Raw genomic sequence first — 18,888 nt, forward strand, 5'->3', positions numbered from 1 at the left:
GAGTAGTTCTACTCATCTGCTCCTTAGTCTCCAGAGCCACACCCTGATGATGTGTCATTTTTCTTTAATTTTTTTCTATTCAGTAAAATGCACGTTTTACCCAAGGTCTCTAGATCATCTGATTCGAATTTTTCCCCTCCCCACATTCTCCCTCCATAGTCTGATGCTGCCGATGACTCTGGTTGACCAAAGAAACTCACACTCATATTCTCTCTCTATGGCAATCTCTCTCTCCAAAAAATTTCAATAAAACAAACAAAAACTTGGCTGTATTTTGGGTTCACACCCACAGAAACTCACCCCCAACTCTATGGATGAGTTTGTGTTTATTTGTACATGGCTGAGTTGATGTTAAACATGGCAGATTTTATATGGCCCAACTTTATCCTCTTTGTTTGGATTTTCCTCAAATACAAAGTAACGTAATTTATTTATTTGTACATGGCTGAATCGTAGCTCTATATAGAAGGATTGAGTTTTTTTTCCTTTGCAATCTAGAAATTGGAGATAAATTAAAATATTGATGCTTTGGATACTGGCTACCACTCTCAAACCATTTTCAGTGGACATGTGACTTAATTTAGGCACATATGTATCTAAAAAATGTAAGGATTAAGTCTAGCTTTGGTATGCTTTTCATGACAAAGTTAGAAGAAATTTCATAATAGAGGAACACAATAAAGTTAGAAGAAATTTCTGAAATAAATTTCTAAGATCTCAAATCCAACAACCACAACACAAACCCTAGCACCTCATAAAATCAACCCACCAAATCAGATAAAACCAGGACAAATGCTAAAAATATGTTGATATGCGAAAGAGGAAGATTTGTGAGAGAAACAAATGGCTAGGGAGAAAAGATAGAGAGGGAGAGAGAGAAGATAGAGACCGAGGAGGGAGAGACACACTGGCTAAGTGAGATAGCGACGATATGTCAATGGACGGACGGCATGGGGAGGGGCGGGAGAAAACTCGTATGAAAGAAATAGGGTATCGGCTCAGAGGAGAAGAAATAAGGAGGGAAAAGAATGGAAAATATAAAACATAGTATTTTGGAATTTTTGAAAATTGATTCTATACTTAGTACAGTGATTTAATTTCATAAAAAAATACTAAAGAAACACCAGAAACACTTTTGTGGCGATTTAATCTCACTACAAAATAATAAGAAACGCCATAAGCATTTTATGATATTTGCGACGAATTACTTACTTTTTGTTTTCCGCTAGTTTTGCACTCAGAATAAAAATCGTGGCATATGAGCACTAACAATATCTGTAGTAATGTTATAATGCTATGACTGTCTTTAATATTATTTTTATTTAAAATAAATTATAATGAACACTTATTTTCTTAAAATAAATAACAAAAAAGGTAAATGGATGTGTTTGATGTTGAAGTACATGATTTCTTTTATTTTATTTGAAAAAAAAAAAAATAGGTACTCCGAATTTTATTATTAACTTGCTGACTTCGCTTTTCACGGATGCTAAAAAGATATCACACGAGTATTATGCTCCTAAAAGAAACCCATAGCAAATATAAAGAAGGAAACATGTATACCAGTCATTTAACGTACTCTAAAATTTGAAAGTCTTGCATGGTGACGAATTGAACATTGTTTAGTTTTTGTTCCAGCATAATTATATAAGAGTAGACGCACCTGTAACATATTTAGACTGCATCTTTTTTATAAAGGCAAATATCTATTTGAAACACATGTATACTGATAGCTCGTATTTGATAGAAATTTAAATAAAATAGAAAATGAGGTGAAAGATTAAGAGAGAATAAGCGAGAGAGAATTTGATTCCTACATTTTCTTAATTCTATTGCGACCAATAAATGGAGGTGATTTATATTTATATCTATACTTATATATAAAGTGCGAATCCTGGTGTAACAGTATTTTTGTCTAATAATTTTTCTTCTTATTTTACCCTTGCTTTGTGTACATTTTTACCGAGTCTCGTCGTTTGACAACATACGAAGAGAGAAGGAGGCGGGCATGGAGGCTTACATTAGACCTGCAAATGGAGAAAAACTAGATGAAAACAAGGAAATTTGGAGTAATATTTTCGAAAACAAATGGCTGATTTACAAGATGATGAACATCAAGGATGATGGCTGGAAAATGGTGCACGGCATGGAAGAAAAATAACCAACCAAAGACTAAAAAGAAGTGCACATATTGGGGCTAAAACAGGGCAACGGTCAGACCAACACAAATGGAAATGCAAGAGGATTTCACAAACTTGAACACGAAATAACCAAGGGAGTAATTAAAGGAGAGAAACGGCATGGAGGCTCATGGCTTTGGGGGAGAAAATAGGGCACGAAAATGGAGCTAGAACAAGGCAAGGTTTGAGGCCAAAAAAACAAAAAATGCAAGGGTATACTCACAAGCTTGAACATGAAAATACTAAAGGGAAAATAAGAGAAAAAACCGAACATGGAAATGAGGCAAAAAAACAGAGCAAGGTATCACGAACAGATCAGACGAGAAAGAAGAGGAGTTTCGGCAATCCCATTTTGCAGATAAAAAAAATACAAAAATAAAAAGAAGAGGAAGAAGAAAAGCAACGGCGCACAAGGAAGTAGAAAGAAAAAGAAATGAAGGACAAGAAAAGAAGCAGCAACAGCAGTACACAAATTTGTAGAAAAATAGAAACCAAACAAAAAGATTAAAGTGCAAAGAATTACCTAACGAATATGGAGAAAGTAAGAAAAAGAAAACAAACAAGAAGAAGAGAGAGTAGTGTGCAGCAAGAGAAAGGAGGGGAAGAAAAGAAAGTGAAAGAATCCCTAAGACAAGGCCGAAATGTACCATTTGGGGAGAGAGGGCTAGGCTGAAAACAAGCCAACGAACTAGGCTTCCAAGAGCTACACGACTGGGTCTAAAACAGGATTTAGAACCCACTAAAAACAAGCCCACCTGAAAATAAAACGTTTCAACAAAGGAAAAGAGTACAATAAAAATATTACAACTCAATATTAATAAAATAAAATATTTAAACTCCAACAATAAAATAATTTAAAACAAAAAGTAATTTAAATGCAAATAAATAATTAACATCAAGAAAGTATATTAAAATAAATTTTACAATTTAAAAATCATAAAATAATCTAACAATTAACACGTTAAATTTAAAACAAGAGAACAATTAATTCTAATAATTTAAACAATCATTCAATAAAAAGTTTGCCTTTTTTAAAAAAGAATTTATTGTTGATTACTTATCCTTCCGTATTCCATTAATCTCCGTTAGGTTTGCACTTAACACAAATAAGATATATTCAATTTCCTCCTAGAAAACACATCGCATGCATGGGTATTAATCTTACTTTTCTTCATTTCATTATCTGCCAATTTCTTTTCTTTTATTTTTTAATAATTCGTTTTGGTGGGATTGACAGAGCTACACTATCATTTGTAGTGAATCGGTAGTTTTTCTGTTGGGGGGCAATGGCTGTTTCCGTGAGAGTAATGGCTCTCATAGTAGCGTGTTGTAGCATTGTTTCCTTCATATTTAGAGTTGCTAAAAACAAGAAGGTAAAAAATAAATTATGAAAAAATCTATGTAATAAAAGGATTCACCATTCTATTGCTCTTTGTTCTATTTATTTTCTTAGATATTAACCGTTTTTCTACGCATGGAAAGTACTATACTTAAAACAATTTAATGTTTTAAGTAGCCCATCTAAAACTTTTATTACAAATGATTTATAGTATTTTTTTCTTTTAAATTAATACTAATTGTTCATAAAAGTTTTATGATAAAATAATTTCTGACATGTTAGATTATAGTTTAGATTATAAATTTTATAAATTAAAAAATATATCATGTCTAAATTAAAAAGTGTATAATAATTTTGAATCATAAATGAATCCTACAAATTTAACAAAAATATTTTAAATATTGACATTTCTATACTCTTGATGATAATACATGACTTTTACAAGTAGATCATGCGTAGATAAATATGGGTTTGATTGTATTTATGGTTAATCAAACTTGATTTCATATTTTATATTAATATTGACCATGTTAGGCTAATATATATTTCTATATAATAAATGCCACATTGTTTTATATATTCTTCTTAAACATATAAATTTATTCATCTATAACACTAATTTTACATTAATAGAATGGAGGTTAATCATTGGTAGTCATTGATCATATTTTTTCTTGTACTAATGGAATTAGTTTTTTCCTTTATATTTTACCGTTCAAGTAGTTAATTAGGATATTGTCTCATTTTTATTGTGAGAACATAAAATTAGATGATTTATTAATTATTTCTCTTTTATAAAAAATTTAAACTAGGCAACTTTTACTAGTATATATATATATATATGAAGAAAAAATATATTCAAATAATATCAAGAATAATAATAGCCTTAGTATTATTTTATCACTCTTTTATTATTTTTTAAATTTTTTAATTTTAAAAAAATTTTTTTTTTACTTAATGATTAAGTAAGTGACTATCACTAAAATTATATATTTTTAAAAATTTTTTTAATGGTTAAAGAAGTTAAAAAAATATTTAAAAAAATGATAAAAAAATAAATATATTATAAATAATAAAATAATAATAAAAGAGTAATATGTATACGATTACCTAATATCAAGTCTCTCTCTCTCACTAGTCCTGTACTAGCTAGCCGCATGCATGCTCTGGAAAGAACTTGGTCCACAACTTTCTTGTCAACGCTCTGTCGCAGCAGGATGTCTTCTTCTTTAAGATCAGTCCATTCGCCTTTTCTCACTCCCAAAGACCTGTCCATGTCGCGCCAGCGTTCAGTAATGATGAGGACAAATTTAGGGCCGGTGAGAAGAGATGTTTCGTAGTTATTTTTTGTGTATTTTTTATATTTTATTAATATAATAATAAAATATATAAAAATAATTATATATAAAATTTTTATAAATATTATTAAGATAGTTTATAAATAATAATAAAATAATTTAAATTAATATTTTATAAAATTTTAAAAAATATGAGAAAAAAATTGAATAAAAAAATTATAAAATTAAAATATTATGAGAATATAATTTTTAATATTAATTTTATATAAAATTTTAAAAAATTAAATTAATTTTTATTTAAAAATTTAAAAAAATTATAATTATGAGTTTAAAAAAATTATAACGATTAATTAAAAAATATATATTTCTATTTAAATAATATTTAAGAAAAAGATTGATGAGAATTTTAAAATAGAAGCGTTTTTCAAAGAAGCCCTTGGAGTCCCCAATAAAAAGTGTCAAAAAAGCTCACATGCATGACATAAATTAAGGGCCTTGCGTCATCCTTTTTCTTCGAATAGGTTCTTCCTTGGGTACCCAAAACGTGTGAAGCATCCTTTTAGTAAGTCTGTCCCTAGTTAAATTTAATATCGGTATAGACTACGTACATGCATTTACGCTCTTGCCAACATAAAGAGAATTATATATTAATTTTCGTCCAAACTAGCCAAGTCTTAATAATACCGAGTTTTTGTTACCTTTTACATCATGACCAAATTAATAGCTAATACATGGAAATAAATAATAAGATCGATGAGCTGCAGATCTCAAGAAATGTTAGATTAATTTATTAAAATATTCATAAAAATAAAATTTATAAATCAAATGATTTGATGTGTCAAAATTAAAAATTTTTTACTTTAAATATGATTTGGCACATCAATATCAATGCAAATTGTAAATCCATTTTTATAATTATGATAAGTACCTAATATTTCTCAAAGATCATTAAGCCAATCTTGTTTCTTGTCAGAAGAAAAGAATAACGATAGGCTACTATTAATTTATAATTTGTTTATAATTATAAATTAAAATAATATATTTTTTAAAGTTTTAATTTGACTTTAATTTTGATTTGATGAATTTAAATATTAAAAAAATATTATATTAATAAAAATTATAAATAAATGGTAAATAAGTTATAAGGGTACGAAAAAATCCTGATGGCCGTTCATGTCAAAAGAGACATCATGATCAGGCACAAGATTCGGCTCTCCACATAACCCACGGCCTACAGTACTGTAGCTTTTGTCTATATCAACTCTGCCAATCATCCAACAAGTAATTTATTAAAATATTCATAAAAATAAAATTTACAAATCAAATGATTTGACGTGTTAAATTAAAAAAATTTCACTTTAAATATGATTTGCCACATCAATATCAATGCAAATTTATTGAATTGTAAATCTTTTTTATAAGAGAATATCTTCCTGCCGATCACGCTGGTCTCATTTGAAAAACAACATCCAATAAAAATATGATACATGGACATCTCATTTTCATATTATGTGACCGCAATGCATTTAATTTGGGTTTTCCAACTTCCCTTCAGCGACGTCTCCTCTCCCCTCTCCCCTCTCCTTTCTCCCTCGAGCCCTAGCCCCCCTCCTTCCCTCCCACGACGTCTCCTCCATCCTCTCCCTCAGTTGAGCCCTAGCCCCTCACCCCCACCTTTCCGATTCCTCTCAGTCGAGCCTTAACCCTCACCCCTTCCTTCCCGATTCCTCTCCCTTGAGCCCTAACCCTTACCCCCTCCTTCCCGATTCCTCTCCCTCGAGCCTTAACCCTCACCCCCTCCTTCCCGATTCCTCTTCCTCGAGCCCTAACCCCCACCCGTTCCTTCCCTCACCTCGAGCTCAAGACCCACCCCTTCATTCCCTCCCATTGAACCAGAGCCCCTGATACAAAATACCAATTGTTTCTCGTTGTTGGGTTTGTTGATACTTCTGATTGCTAGCTATTTTCCTTACTGTTTTTGTACAATCATTTCCATTTTCATTATTTTGTTTGCATTTGATTTATGCTTAGGATGAATGTTGAACATCCATGTTTGTGCTTGTAGTTGGAGATTTTATATAAATTTGTTATGAATTTTGTTTTTAAGAGCCCAAGAAATTATTTTATATGGATAGAATATATGGTTCTAACAATCCCGAAAGGATTTCCCTTATATTGGTGGTAGTTGTTGAACATAAATTTCGTTATTTTTTTGAGCTTTTTCTGGTCCATGGATGTGGGTTTTCTACATGCTCTGTTCAGTTGCTTCCAAAACTCAGGTGCAAAGTTATTTATTTGTATATGATATATCAATCATTATCTGTTTGTGCAAATAAGATAAACTGTTATAGTCTGAGTCATTAATTATCTGAGAAATGTGTTAGTAAGGTGAGGTTGCGATCTCATGCACTAGATATTTGTTTGTAGCTGTTGAGAGGTTGGTGCACAATGGTTTAAGACTGCATTCCAACTATTTGGCCTGATTTTTGTGAAAGGTCTTAAAACTTGTCAATTTATTTTGAGAGTGAATATTCTTTTGAAATCTGTTTAAATCATTTATTCTGTGTTAATTTACTTTTAATACTCTTTCAATTAACAATGTACTTATTATTTAGCTGAAGGACATTTGTCAAGTCATATTCTTTGAATTTTCTGTACTAATTAAGGTAACTTGTGCTTTGTGCTTTATGATATGTTCTTTGAGTATGATTCTTCTTCTGAAATCTGTATAGATAAGTTTTTTTCCCTCTGAATCTTCTTCTGAAATTTGTGTAGATAAGTTTTTTTTCCCTCTGAATCTTCTTCTGAAATTTGTGTAGATAAGTTTTTTTTCCCTCTGAATCTTCTTCTGAAATTTGTTTAATTCATTCATTCTATGTTAATTTACTTTTATCACTATTTCAATTAGCAAGGTACTTATTATATAGCGCAAGGACAGTTGTCAAGTCATGTTCTTTGAATTTGCTGTACTAATTAAGGTAACTTGTGATTTGTGTTTTATGATATGTTCTTTGAGTATGATTCTTCTTTTGAAATCTGTTATGATAAGTTTTTTTGTCTCTGAATCTTCTTCTGAAATCTGTTTAATTCATTCATTCTGTGTTAATTTACTTTTATCACTATTTCAATTAGCAAGGTACTTATTATATAGTTGAAGGACATTTGTTGCGTCATGTTCTTTGAAATTTCTGCACAACCTTAGGTAACATGTGCTTTGTGCTTTATGATATGTTCTTTGAGTATGATATGTATTAATTTGCTGAAGTAGTTGCTTGAGTCTTAGAATTTGCCCAGTTCCTCAGTGCCGTTCCTTCACTGAATTTATTACTTTGCTTGCAGTAGTTGCTAAATATCTTAGAATCTGTTCCTCAGAATTGATCTGTACAACCTTTTATTAATTTGATTGCATTAACTGCTTGCTTTCTTAGTTAGGATCTGCCTTGTTCCTCAAATTTGATACAATATTTTTTTCTTAATTTGCTTGCAGTAGTTGCAATAAAACCACCTTTACTTGGGCTCCTAGTGATCCAGAATCGACAGAAAATGAAATACGATGACAGTAGTGCCAGTGAGAGTAGTGCTAGTTTCGAGCGTCCATTTTGCTACTGTGGGATTCCATTCAAGCTTAGGATTTCAAGTAAGGTTACTAGTTTTGGTAGGCGGTTTTATAACTGTCCAAATTATAAGATCAACAAACAATGTGAATTTTTTCAATGGATCGATCTTGAAATGGAACTAAACACATGTTGCAAGATGACGTTGGAGCTAGCTCAAAGAAGGAACAACATAATAATAAAAGAACGTGTAATGACTGAAGAAGCCAAATTATCCGCTATGGAGAAGAAATATAAGGGAACCTTAAAAGCTTTATATTTGTCATGGTCTTGTTTTGTACTGATTTTGGCTGTAATCATTTTGTATCTCATCAACAATGTACCTTGGCCTCTTGTTTCAACCAATGGGCACTTCGGCTGTTTGTGAATTTGACATTGTAATGTTGTACTTATTTTGGAAATATAATGATGTAATATTGAACTTATTTTGGATCTGTAATGATACTTAGCTTGTAATGTTGGGTTGTATTTTGGAAATGTAATGATGTACGAATTTATGAATCTGAAAATGTTTCTTATATCTGAATGTCTGAATCTGGAAATCATTTCCATTACATGTCTGAATATCTAAATCATGTCTGACTCTGGAAATCCACTTGTATTTCAGCATGTATTCCAGGATCTGAATATGGAAATATATCCATTGAATTGCACCATGCTGAAAATACAAGAGTCTGAATCTGAAAATCTGAAACTGAATATGAATCTGGAAATCATGTCTGAATCTGGAAATCATGTCTGAATCTGGAAATCCACTTACATTTCCACATGTATTCCAGGATGCTGAATCTGAACATGAAACCTTAGAACCGCACCATGCTAAAAATACAACAATTTGCAGAATCTGAAAATTTACATGCTGAAAATTGATGATGAACATACATGCTGAAAATACATGCTACAACTTGTGAAATCATTTCCAAGTCAATCCAACAATCATTTCCATTACAATCCACTAATCATTTTTATTACAATCCAACAATCATTTCCATTACAATCCAACAATCATTTCCATTTCAAAATTTGGTCCGCACCAAACATGAAAACATGAAAGACTGTTAACTAACAATTATTACAAGGTCGAACATAATATTGTCTTAACCTTCTCAGATTCAAAAAACACATACATAACAACTTTAAATATGCCACAGGCACAAAAAGTTAAAACTAAACATACGACCCTTGAACATGAACATAACATTACGAAAATAAATTCCAAGTGCCTTTGAACCGCAATCCTCCAACTTCTTCCTCTAAGGCAACCAAGTGATTCCTCAACACTATTAATTATAACAGTTAAAAAAAATTAATTTAATAAATAAATATCAACAAATATTTAGAATCACTTTTTTTTTTAAAAAAACCATCCCGAGTTCCTCAATCCTTGAAATAATTTAAAACACCAACTTGCACACCAACCTCATAATTGAACTGACGGGTCCAAGCTTTGTGATATGTTACCAGTTGTATTTCCGATATCCCTACATAAAAGATAATAAACCATAAAAAAATTATTGAAATAATAATGAAAAATTTACAACACAAATTTTCAAACTCTCTTACAACCTCACTGAAGGACAGTTGTTCTTAGCATGACCCTCAGTCTTGCAAATAATACAACGCCTTTTCTTCATGGTTTGAGTCTCTTTCAGGTTTTTTGCTCTCAACAATTTTAGTCGGCCTTTAGTTGCCACCCTTGGAGGATCTTGTAATACTTGTGAAAAATTTGATACAACTTGTGATTTGAACATTTGTGAATCATTCATTGACATGTTTTCATCTTCAAAATTTTTTTCTCCTTCAAGTTGTTCCATCAATAATAACTCCTTGTGGACCTTGTCTAAGGCAAGAGAGAGGTGTTGACATTTTTGGATTGATTGTGAGCCAAGTTCGGCAATATCATAAAATTGTATCATCAATTTACTTTTTCTCAACATTGGATCATCTTGTCTCATTACATGCCCATCAAAATTTGGTATGTCAAGAATAGTCCGGCTCTTAGCATTGATGGTCCATCTCTCTAGAATATAATGATGTGGCAACAAATCTAATTTCGATTTCTTCCCAAGGACACATAGGATATGCCGACAAAGAATCCCCACAAACTCAAACATATGACATGTACATATTGCCTTCACTTCTCCATTATCCAAGGTCACTTGATAAATAGGTTGATCTTTGTCATTCCGTGTGACTTTGTATATCTTACTTTCACCATCTTTTCCAACTTTGGTTGGAATGTACCGTTGGCTGTTGAATAGCTCATCCTGAAAGATCATGAAAGAGTTCATTGTATAGATTGAGGCCGCATCTTTTTCAATGTTCCATAACGTTTTCATAATCGCCTGTGTCGATTTTGTTCGCACGTCCTTCTCTTTCTCTTTGAAATAACGTTCATCTAAGGCTTTCTCGTATTGATGCACAAAATCACTCACCATTATACTCGAACGAACATAATCTTTAAAAACTTTATTCATGCTCTCGCTCCTTTGAGTTGTTGACATACCGGCACAAAATGTAGTTCGTAAGTAAGCTGGAACCCACTTATCCATTCGGTTGTAAAGATTTTAAAGCCAATCATTATCCACTAGACCATACTTCGCTAGTATTGAACTCCATTCTTGCTCAAACTCATCAACAGTTATTGTTTCATGGATACAATGACGGAACTCTTTTTGAAAGTCCGGAAACTTGTTATACACATGTGCCAAATGTTCTGGAAATTTCTGTAAAATATGCCATAGGCACAACCTATGGGTTGTATTTGGGAGGACCTCACTAATGGCCTTCGCCATCGCCTTATCATCATCAGTAATTATGGTTGAAGGGGCACGCCCAAGCATTGCCTCTTGCAAAGTTCTCAATAGCCAAATATAGGATTCAGCTGTTTCATTAACTAACAACGCACAACCGAACATTATAGTTTGGTGATGATGATTCACTCCTGAAAATGGCACAAACGGCATCTTATAGATATTTGTCAAGTAAGTCGAATCAAACGTGACAACATCTTCAAAATATTGATATGCAGCCCTTGATCCTGCATCTGCCCAAAAACAACTTCCCATACACACATTCTTATCAATTTGTATGGAATACACAAACCCAGGTTCTTTACACTGCCTATCAAGAAAGTAGGCATACAACCTTTGTGCATCTCCCTCTTCAAACAATTTCCTTCTTTTATTTCCCAAATAATTCTCGACGTCCTTACTTATGCATCCAACATTAAAATCACCACCTGATTCTTTACTCAACACCGACACTATCTTCCTTGTTGGTACATCGGACTCATTCAAAGTGAGAATGAGTTTTTTTTGGACACGTGTTACGCCTCTATGTCTACGAAGCAAACTAATGCTTCTCGGTGTAAGTAGCTCATGGTTGTGTTCGCGGATGAACTTGCATGCTGTCCACTTTTGACAATCTTTTTTTATACACATTGTTGCTTTACACCCAATCTTTGTTTCTGCAGGTTCGGGAATTTTCCGTTCTATTTGCTTCTGACTTTCACGCCAAAATCCTTCCCTTGAGCAAACATACTCTACTAGAATTAGTTTTCTGTCATCCTTCGATAATCGAGTATGGTTGGTCCTCATTGCAAAACCCGTTCGTCTTGCATACGCCTTGTAAAATACTTGAGCATATTCAACCTCATCAAATTCCTTCCCAACGAATAGTTCAATAAGACTACTACTCGAACTGGAACTCTTATTGAGTTCATCTCCATCTTCCACTTCCATATTAACTTCATCTTCCACCGCTCGATCTCGCTCTTCCACATTCACTTCATCTCCCTCATTCACACAGTCTCCCACACCCACATTCATATCATTTTGTTCTACTCCAATTTCAGCATCACTACTAACATCTTCAACCTCGGGACAATTTCTACTCATCATTATCTCAACTTCATCACTATCCGAACTTGACAGAAAATCCTACAAAAAAATATAAAAAAGGATAACAATTCTTGTAAAAAAAAAAATTCTGTTATAAATATAGAAGCATAGCAATTCTTGTAATAAAAATTTCTATTATAAATATATAAGCATAGAAATTCTTGTAATAAAAATTTCTGTTGTAAAAAAAAACATCGAAGCATAACAGTTACTGAATTTGACGTGCATATATGCATCAGTTCGTCTTTCTATTATAATTAACGCCATGTTAGATTCCAACCTCCCCCAACCACATGCCAAAATAAATTTTCAAGAAGATGAAAATTCCAAAAATCCTCTTTTAATGTTTTAGATGGCTGACTCTTTTTTTTTTTTTTTAACAGTGATATATAGCTTAAGTGGATTTAGTAGTGATGAACAACTAAAATGGGATGTTTTCTATGTATCAAATCTGTCACCTATAACAGAGTGTGACTCCAATGGCATGAACAATATTCACAACATAAGGATGAACAAACACACTGGCCCAAATATTATCTAAGATTTTATTTAGAATCATCCACACTGAATCTGGAAATGGAGTTTACATCCAATAAATCTGTCAAGCGTATGGCATCAGATTCAAGATTACAATAAAAACCTAAAATGGCTTTATAGATCGACTGAATGTGAGACAAAATAAAAGCCAAAACTTAATAGATCTGAAAACAAGATGTTCACAATCTGGAAAAAAGAATTTATTGGATGCTAAACCGACCATGTGCGACGGGCTGAGGCTGAAGTGTGCGATGTGATTTTTGGGGTGGAAGTGAATGCTACGACGGGCTGAGGTGGAGTTTGCGACGGGCTGAACTGGAGGCTACGACGGCCTGAACTGGAGGCTGCGATGGGCTGAAGTGCGACGGACGACGTGAGTGAAGGCTGCGATGTTGAGAGAACCAGGAATGATTTTCCCTCTGTTTTTACAAATTTTATTGTGCTATCTCCTGTGGTGTGCTTCATGGAATTAGGATGAGGACCTCTGACGTGTCGGGCTGTTATTGGTTGCCGTTTAAGTGTTGAGAATGGTATGACCGTTTCAAAGAGGAATTGTTTTTATAATTATGAAACCTAACATTTTTTGAAGTTAAAATTCTATATATTATTAAATAATCATACTTGCATTTTATTAAATAAAATGTGACACATTTATTATTATTAATTATTTATTTATTACATATTTCTTTATAATCAAATAATAATAAATATCTCATATTATTTATAATAAAATATAAATAAGATAGTAATGTTACGTAACATTACTCTAAACAAATATATTAGGCCAATCTTGTTTCTTGTCCCACGCCGAGAAATTCCCGAAGGCCGTTCATGTCAAAAGAGACATCATGATCAGGCCCAAGATTTGGCTCTTCACATAACCCACGGCCTACAGTACTGCAGCTTTTGTCTATATCATCACTTTGCCAATCATCCAACAAGCTTTCCCACCAATTGATTGTATTCTCAGATGGCATCAGCGATGGAGAATTTCTAGCATTGTCCTTCTGTTGAAAGCTGCTTTCTTTAGTTGTAGATTTCCTCTTTATAATCAAATGGGAGAAGCTTCGAGGTCGAGGTTTTACTACGGTTACCTTCTTGATGATCATCATGTCTTTTTGTTTATCTTTCACGTCGAATTTAATGCGAGAAGGTAACTTCTTACGTAGATGTGTATACCAATAGTTCTTTACATCGTTAGCTGTTCTTCCTGGAAGCCTGCCAGCAATCAATGACCATCTGCAGGCACAACAAAGATCATTACAAAAATAAGCGAAATTCTCGTATTCATATGTGCTCATGCGATTGACTTGTTGATCATCTTTGTACAAAAGGATCAGCTAGCTAAACATACTTTTTATAATTACAAAAGGATCTTTGTACAATATACAGTCAATTCATTAGGATATTCTAAGTCTTAAAAAAAAATGGGTTTTAGTAAATATTTTGAATACCGTACCGGTTATCGTACTAGTCAAAGTACTGAAACGAAATATTTCGATACAGGTACCGTTTCGTGTACCATTTTGAGATAGTCGATATATAAATAAATTATATATATAAATATATATAAATTATATTTTAAAATAATAATCTATATATAAAGAAATTATACATGAATACATATGTATATATAAATTGTAAATAGTCTGATATGAATTGGGATAAAAAAATGAGATTATAATTTAAAAAAATGAAAAAAAAATATAAAGGCCGAAATACCGAAATACAGGCCGGTACAGGCCGAAATATATGCCGGTACGGCCGGTATTTCAGCCAATACGAAACAGGTACCTTACCTGTACCGGCCGGTACGGTATGGTACCAAAAACACTGATTTTAGTACCCAGACATACTTTTTATAATAAATATCATTTTATTTTAAAGTAACTATACAAGATTTACGTACAATACTATATCTAACGTTTATACACTGTAAATAACTCAAAAATATTATCCATCTGGACCACGCCCGTGCTAATTCTAAAAGAGAAATAATATTTATAGTCATGGTTATGCAAGCATTATGCAGTCTTTTAAAAAATAAATAAATTAATATGAAATTTACATAAAAAAAATTAATTTTTTAATCGTAGACTTAACTTTTTTTTAAAATAATTACGTGGCGTTTGAAAACTTTATAACTATATGCAGCGATTGGAAACAGACAAGCATGTGACCCATCTCAAGCCAAGTAAAAGATTCTGAGCTTTAAATTCAATATTGGAAAATATATCTATTAGCTAAATGTGTCTATTTATATATATTTTTTATTTTTTATTAATGTTTAAGAAAATAACTATTATTACATTTTTATTTATTTTTTATTTTTTCTAATAGTTAAGAATATTTTTAAAAATATTTAAAAAAAACAAAAAAATTAATACATATTTAGAAGAATAATACTAGATCCCCCGCTCGGGATCTCGCTGGGAGCGTTTTTATTTATTTTATTTTTCTTAGTGATTAAGAAAAATTTATTTAATATTATTGTAAATTTTTTATATTTTTTTAAATATATAAAAGTATTAAAAAAATAATGTAAAAAAAAAAAAAACAAAAAACTTTTTTTTTGGCCTAGCGGGGGCTCTCGCAGTGGCCGTAGCAGTGTTCTATTTAGAATGCATGCATATTTGGTGCGCACTGTGGGATTGTACTTCAATATTTAAATTAGACGAACAAGTGGCCTAAATGATTACAGAAGAAGACCGAGTGGTCAAAAAAGGCGGTCGGAAAGCCACAATTCCACATTGTTTACGAGGACAGCAACTACCCATGAGTTATTGAGACTAACCTTCTACAGAAAAGTTAAAAATGCTGCCATCCTGATCGACGGCAAAGATATTTATAAAAGAAAATAAATTATATTTAATTATATTTAATTTAATGGACAATATTTCTTACACTCTTATAATTAGAAACGTATAGTGTAGTGCCAAAATTATGTATTTTGATGCAGTCTTCTGTATGCATATCATTACAAGAAAAATAAATTTTTATATCACTAAAATTAAATGCAAAAAACACAAAATAGATGCCAAATTTTTTTTCACAACTATTATATATTTTCCGCATGGTGACATGGAAAATCATTTTTCTTGTAGTGTATACATATATATATATATATATATATTCTTGTCTATCACTTTTTGGAAAATAACATTATTCGTACAATTCTTATAAGCAAGGTTATATAATTTCTTAAATCGATCGGAATATGATAAAAAGCACTGCTATATATTTTGAAGATCATAAAAGAAATTAGTAATTTTGATAGCATATATTAATATAGTTGACGCTCTAATAGTGAAAATTAGTATATTAACTTTTCTCATATATTGTGAAGGCCCAAATTAAAGTTAGTTTTGCTTTTGATATTGCGAATAACAAAAATAAAATGAAAAATATATAGCATTTAAAAAAAAAAGAAAAATAAAGAAAAATAACGTCGTGCTGTTGATACAAGCGCAACTATCAAACTTTTGAGCGGGCTTGGACGTTAATGCCACTCTAATTAAGCCAAAACTCAATCAATTGACGACTACGCTTGGCGTGACGTTAAGGGTATGTATAGAATATATATTCGGACACGCATACGTACATGATCGATCAATGCGTCGGTCAGTTTTCCAAAAGGGCCAAAAAGGAAAATCATTGAATGATATATATATATATATATTCATGATTCTGTGCAATCAGCTCATGATGATGATCAAGTAGTAATATATATGTACGTATAAATCTCATATACACACATATATATATACATGTATACTGATTAATTACCTGTTACCCAAGAGCGTATGGAGTCTGATCATTAGATCAACTTCATCCTCTTCGAAGTCTCCTCTCTTGATATTTGGTTTTAGATAGTTCAACCACCTTTGTCTACAGCTTTTTCGACATCTATTTAAGCCTGCAAATTCCAATATCAACGTATTATATATAAACCTTTACATGAGTACTCTCCATCAAAAACTTACATTTGAAGGATCAGATGATTGATAAAAGAAACAAAAACGTTCAGATCGATCGTGCAGTAGTACTAGAGTACTAGAATACCTGCTCTGAGAGGAACTTGGTGCCACTTTCCTTCTCCATGCTTCTCAATGCAATCTTTCAGAAGCTCATCTTCCCCTGCAGTCCATGTCCCTTTCCGCACGGCAAAAGAGCCCTCCATGAACCGCCTACGAAGTGCGAACCAGCGTTGAATGCTATGTGCAGAGATGGATCCCTAGACTAAAATAAAGGTGCCGAAACTCGCATGGGCTTTTAAGTACATGAGTGTCGTTTCCCATATCCGGTAAATCCAACGTGATTACTTTGGATGGGTAGGTTTACAGTATACAGTATTCACGTATGGACGGTTTCTCCGACGCCACGTGCTTGTCCCACATCCACAACCTAAGTTTTTGTCATGTTATCTTAGCTCTCGATGCCGGACAAGTACGCGCGCGTAGGCCGTAGCCTGGAGGAGATTATATTTTCTCTTCTAATGATTTTGTTAGTGTATGTTTAACCCAGCCCGAAAATGACTTGCCTACCTAACGGTCAAATACTTGGAAAGAGACCTCCGAATCTACTCGGGGAAAATGAAGGCGCCCACGATTCTAGTAATTCTTCCTAATTTCAAATTTTTATTTTTATTTTTTTTTCAGCATGCAGTTATATAGTTTTAAATAAATTATATTTATAATTATAAAGTGTACAAGTCGCATATTTTTTTATAAAATAATAAATAAATATGAAACTTATATAAAAATCGTAACTTTTTAATTATATACTTCCTTTTTTTTTTAAATGAATATATTATTTTTACACAATTCAGATATGATTAGTATTACTTTTATTTATAATAAATTAGAAAAAATACATACTTTCTTAATAAAAATAACAAAAAAGGTAAATCGATGTGCTTGACGTTGAAGTACATGATTTCTTTTATTTTATTTGAAAAAAAAAAAATTACTCCGAATTTTATACTTAACTTGCTGACTTCGCTTTTCACGGTTGTTAAAAAGATATCACAAGAGTATTATGCTCCTAAAAGAAACCCATAGCAAATATAAATTAAGAAGGAAACATATATACCAGTCATTTAACGTACTCTAAAATTTGAAAGTCTTGCATGGTCACGAATTGAAAATGGTTTAGTTGTTGTTCCAGCATAATTATATAAGAGTAGACGTCTTCGGTCTTTGTAACATATTTAGATTGCATCTTTTTTATAAAGGCAAATATCTCTTTGAAAAACATGTATATAGTAATAAATCACGTAAGGAGTAAACTGCAATACACACAATGTGCTTGAGGAAATGACGCTACTAAAGAGGAAAATTTTCCTTTGTATTCTTGTATTTTTTCAACCTACTGTTCATTACATTTGTGTGCTATTTATATTCGAAAACTATTCAAAGAATCAGTTTAGACTTACACAAGGATTGAAAATGATATTCTAGATCTAGGACATTTGGAGCTCTTTTATTGGTTCTCATGAAGATGCTTTTGGCAGAAGCTCTATTGTAGTTGTTGTGCATGAGTTCTTTGTTTGCTTCTGATTGTGGTCTATGCTGTCTGCTACAGCAGTGTTGGTGTGTGCCTTGCCATGCGCACTACCATGTATTGTGGCTGCAGAGTGTCAATGCTTCAATAGCCCCCCGTGAGTCAAGTGGCACCGGAGAGATGGTGAGACTTGATCGAAGTAACTGAAATCGAGCACTTGAGGGAGGCTTGGTAAAACTATCTACAATTTGATCTTTAGTGGAAACAAATGAAACTTTAAGAGTCTTGGCAGCCACACGTTCACGCACAAAGTGATAATCTAAGGCCACATGTTTGGTGCGAGAGTGCAAAATAGGATTTACAGAAAGATAAGTGGCACCTAGATTATCACACCATAAGTAGTAGGAGGTGTGGTCAAAAGGATTCCAAGTTCACCAAGGAGAGATTGTAACCATAATAGTTCACATGTTGTATTTGTGATTGCCTTATACTCAGCTTCAGTTGTGGATCAAGCAA

The 18,888-nt window shown here is 32.2% G+C and overlaps 3 protein-coding genes across 3 annotated transcripts; all 3 read right to left on the minus strand.

Annotated features, from left to right (window-relative positions):
* Window positions 1–9,990: 9,990 nt before the first annotated feature.
* Window positions 9,991–10,983, minus strand: LOC122302730 (protein FAR1-RELATED SEQUENCE 5-like). Its single transcript, XM_043114131.1, has one exon. It carries the CDS (start codon window positions 10,981–10,983, stop codon window positions 9,991–9,993), a length of 993 nt encoding a protein of 330 aa, XP_042970065.1.
* Window positions 10,984–10,998: 15 nt separating this feature from the next.
* Window positions 10,999–12,330, minus strand: LOC122302732 (protein FAR1-RELATED SEQUENCE 5-like). Its single transcript, XM_043114135.1, has one exon. It carries the CDS (start codon window positions 12,328–12,330, stop codon window positions 10,999–11,001), a length of 1,332 nt encoding a protein of 443 aa, XP_042970069.1.
* Window positions 12,331–13,565: 1,235 nt separating this feature from the next.
* LOC122305581 (transcription factor MYB114-like) lies at window positions 13,566–17,305 on the minus strand. Its single transcript, XM_043118174.1, has 3 exons — window positions 16,933–17,305; window positions 16,657–16,786; window positions 13,566–14,109 (listed from the first exon to the last, which is right to left on the minus strand). Exons 1-3 carry the CDS (start codon window positions 17,048–17,050, stop codon window positions 13,650–13,652), a joined length of 708 nt encoding a protein of 235 aa, XP_042974108.1. The 5' UTR covers window positions 17,051–17,305; the 3' UTR covers window positions 13,566–13,649.
* Window positions 17,306–18,888: the final 1,583 nt, after the last annotated feature.

Source organism: Carya illinoinensis, chromosome 3, assembly GCF_018687715.1.
Source record: "Carya illinoinensis cultivar Pawnee chromosome 3, C.illinoinensisPawnee_v1, whole genome shotgun sequence".
Lineage (NCBI taxonomy): Eukaryota > Viridiplantae > Streptophyta > Magnoliopsida > Fagales > Juglandaceae > Carya > Carya illinoinensis.

Coding starts and splice junctions, on each gene's coding strand:
- LOC122302732 (XM_043114135.1), bottom strand. CDS start 12,330: ATGAGTAGAAATTGTCCCGAGGTTGAAGATGTTAGTAGTGATGCTGAA.
- LOC122302730 (XM_043114131.1), bottom strand. CDS start 10,983: ATGGATAAGTGGGTTCCAGCTTACTTACGAACTACATTTTGTGCCGGT.
- LOC122305581 (XM_043118174.1), bottom strand. CDS start 17,050: ATGGAGGGCTCTTTTGCCGTGCGGAAAGGGACATGGACTGCAGGGGAA. Junction 16,787..16,932: donor CCAAGTTCCTCTCAGAGCAG/GTATTCTAGTAC, acceptor TGGAATTTGCAG/GCTTAAATAGATGTCGAAAA. Junction 14,110..16,656: donor CATACGCTCTTGGGTAACAG/GTAATTAATCAG, acceptor TTGTGCCTGCAG/ATGGTCATTGATTGCTGGCA.